Source organism: Atta cephalotes, assembly GCF_000143395.1.
Source record: "Atta cephalotes unplaced genomic scaffold scaffold01959, whole genome shotgun sequence".
Lineage (NCBI taxonomy): Eukaryota > Metazoa > Arthropoda > Insecta > Hymenoptera > Formicidae > Atta > Atta cephalotes.
In genome coordinates this window covers 1-2,500 of record NW_012132023.1, presented here as the reverse complement: position 1 = coordinate 2,500, position 2,500 = coordinate 1, and the positions used below count along the sequence as shown (strand labels likewise).

Below are 2,500 nucleotides of genomic sequence, written 5' to 3'. Positions count from 1 at the left end.
ATATATATATATATATATATATAGCGTATTATAATTGGTATAATACAGAATTATAATATACATGAGTAAGTATAATATACACAAGTAAATTATAATATACATGAAATTTATATCCATTAATGTATTAGGTATAATTAATTAATATACACATACAGACGAGTTCCATTACGAACACACATCGGAAATATACAATATAATTAATATAAATACAAATATACATGTAACTAATACAAATGATCGATTGCCTTTGACCTTAGCGCGCAACATGTAATTATGTGACAACACGATGTTCTAACATAAAAGTAGTAGCCTCCGATGGATGCGCGTCTTCCTCCATTCTAATTTCTTTGGTCGGCGACTCGGGAGAATTCAATTTCGTACGCTCCGGTGTCAATCGAATAGTAGTGCCATGCCGACTGTAATCCTCGATCTCGCCTATCGGCTGATCAGTGTCTTGTCCTATGTTTTCGTTACATTTTCCCTGTATAAATTATAATCTATTTATATTTAAAACTTAAGCTTTATATTTAAAACTTAAAGCTTTATATTACCTTTTACAGCTACAGCTTATTTAAAACATAATTCATTCATTTATAATGCTTTAAAAAATCCTTTATATACAAATAAATTTCTACAAAATTCTTATTATTCAAATATTATGTGTATTAACATTATAATAATTTGATTGCACAAAAAAATATATTGAAGGATTGACGAAAAATTTTTATAACAGATTTTTAAATGAAAATTGTTATAATAAGTGCGTGCTCACTTGTAAAAATCTCAGCAATTCTCTTCGAAATTCTGTACTACAGGCGAGATATATGAGGATGTAAATGACATAATTACTGAGTTCGACAATCGTCGAATACACGCGGAATGTTTGGTAACGAAGGTCCAACAGATGACGATCGGTATACAGTATAGGGGTGAGACTTGGCGGAACTTCCGTCAAAAAAAAGCATAGAATCATTGTTGTCGTCAATATCGCCAAGTGTTGCTCCTCTCTGAAAAGAATAATTTTTATATAATTTTTATATATTCTAATGGGACCACAGAAATATACAATATCTAATCTTTTGTTTTAACTTGTATCCTCGATTGCGAGATAATAATGACGTGTCAGGTGTCTTGTTGGTCCGAAATTTATTTGAAACAGCGTGGAATTGTCGGTTTTGCACATTCAATTGCAGAAATCTCTTTATGACTAGACTATTCAATACAATGAATACGATCGACGGGCAAATTCGTACTACGATCTCCATTATCCAAATATATGTTCTCCATATCGCAGTTTGCGTAACAAATACATTTTCACGTAATGTAAAAGAAGTGCCGGATTCATCTTGTTCCGCATAAACGATAGTTCTCATTACTGATAATGGACTACTAACCTGTAAACGAAATAAAATGTGCCTATATAAGATACATACAATATATTATATATGTATATATTTTATACATAAAATTATATTACATCTATTGTTATTTGCAATAAAAGATTCTCTTGTTATTATTAAACACGAATGATTAACGGAATTGATTGTTTTGTAATGATTCGCACTCTTTGATTGAAAAATCCACTGAATCAGCATAATAAACATTATCGTTTATTAATTTTTCCTATTGATTTTCTTAATCAATTATTCTAATATATAATCGAGTGATATATTAACTAAGTGAATCTTATTCATAAGGATGTAACAATATAATAATCATTATCAATAATTGTTATAGTTCGATCTTATATTCAAGATTGATGAAATTCTTAAATTAAGTGTGATCATACATAGTAGTTAGTTAATTTTCAATCAATAAAACAACTGTATAGTTTGTCTCAAGATCGTATTCTGATCTTAAACTCGAATTATGAACATTGGCTGTTGATGGCACTCAATATTTTAAATGTTCCAATAAAAATGATCTTTATAACTTTTCATAATAATATAAGACGTACAGATTATTTATAAATAACTTCGAGAAAATGAAACATAAAAATATTTATAATAGCAAAGATTATAGTGAAATCAGAATATAAACGATTACTTGATATTTTAAAAAAATTAAATACATTTTTCGGAAGAAAAGAAATACGAACGCTATTTTACATAAAATAGTTTACCATGAAGCCAGCAATGAAAGAAGAGAGTATGAAGGAGTTAACATTTTTGCGCGTGTTTCCGGTGCGAATACGTGTCGGAAAGAATACAAAAATATATCGATCTACAATTAAGCAGACCATAATGAAAATACTGGCGGCCGAAAAGGCGTTTAGAATAACAAGTTCAAGATGAGCATGGTAGAAAGCTGATGGATAATTATTGCTCATACCATAACCCAATCTTAGCGCTGAAACATATACATTGATTGTCAGATATAATTATATATATATTGTAATATTTTATTATACATGGCCACTGTTGTGCACTGAGAAAAAAGATTAATTGCGCAATCATATATATATATATATATATATATATATATATATATATATATATAT

General features: G+C 28.6%; 1 protein-coding gene across 1 annotated transcript; it reads right to left on the bottom strand.

The window, feature by feature from the left end:
- Positions 1–271: 271 nt before the first annotated feature.
- Positions 272–2,349, bottom strand: LOC105625488 (probable G-protein coupled receptor B0563.6; the record flags this gene model as incomplete). The annotated part of the gene is made up of 4 exons (XM_012206816.1): positions 272–481; positions 773–1,007; positions 1,090–1,394; positions 2,123–2,349. Coding segments are annotated over 4 exons (977 nt in total), but the record flags the coding sequence as incomplete, so codon positions are not given.
- Between the last annotated feature and the right edge of the window lie 151 nt (positions 2,350–2,500).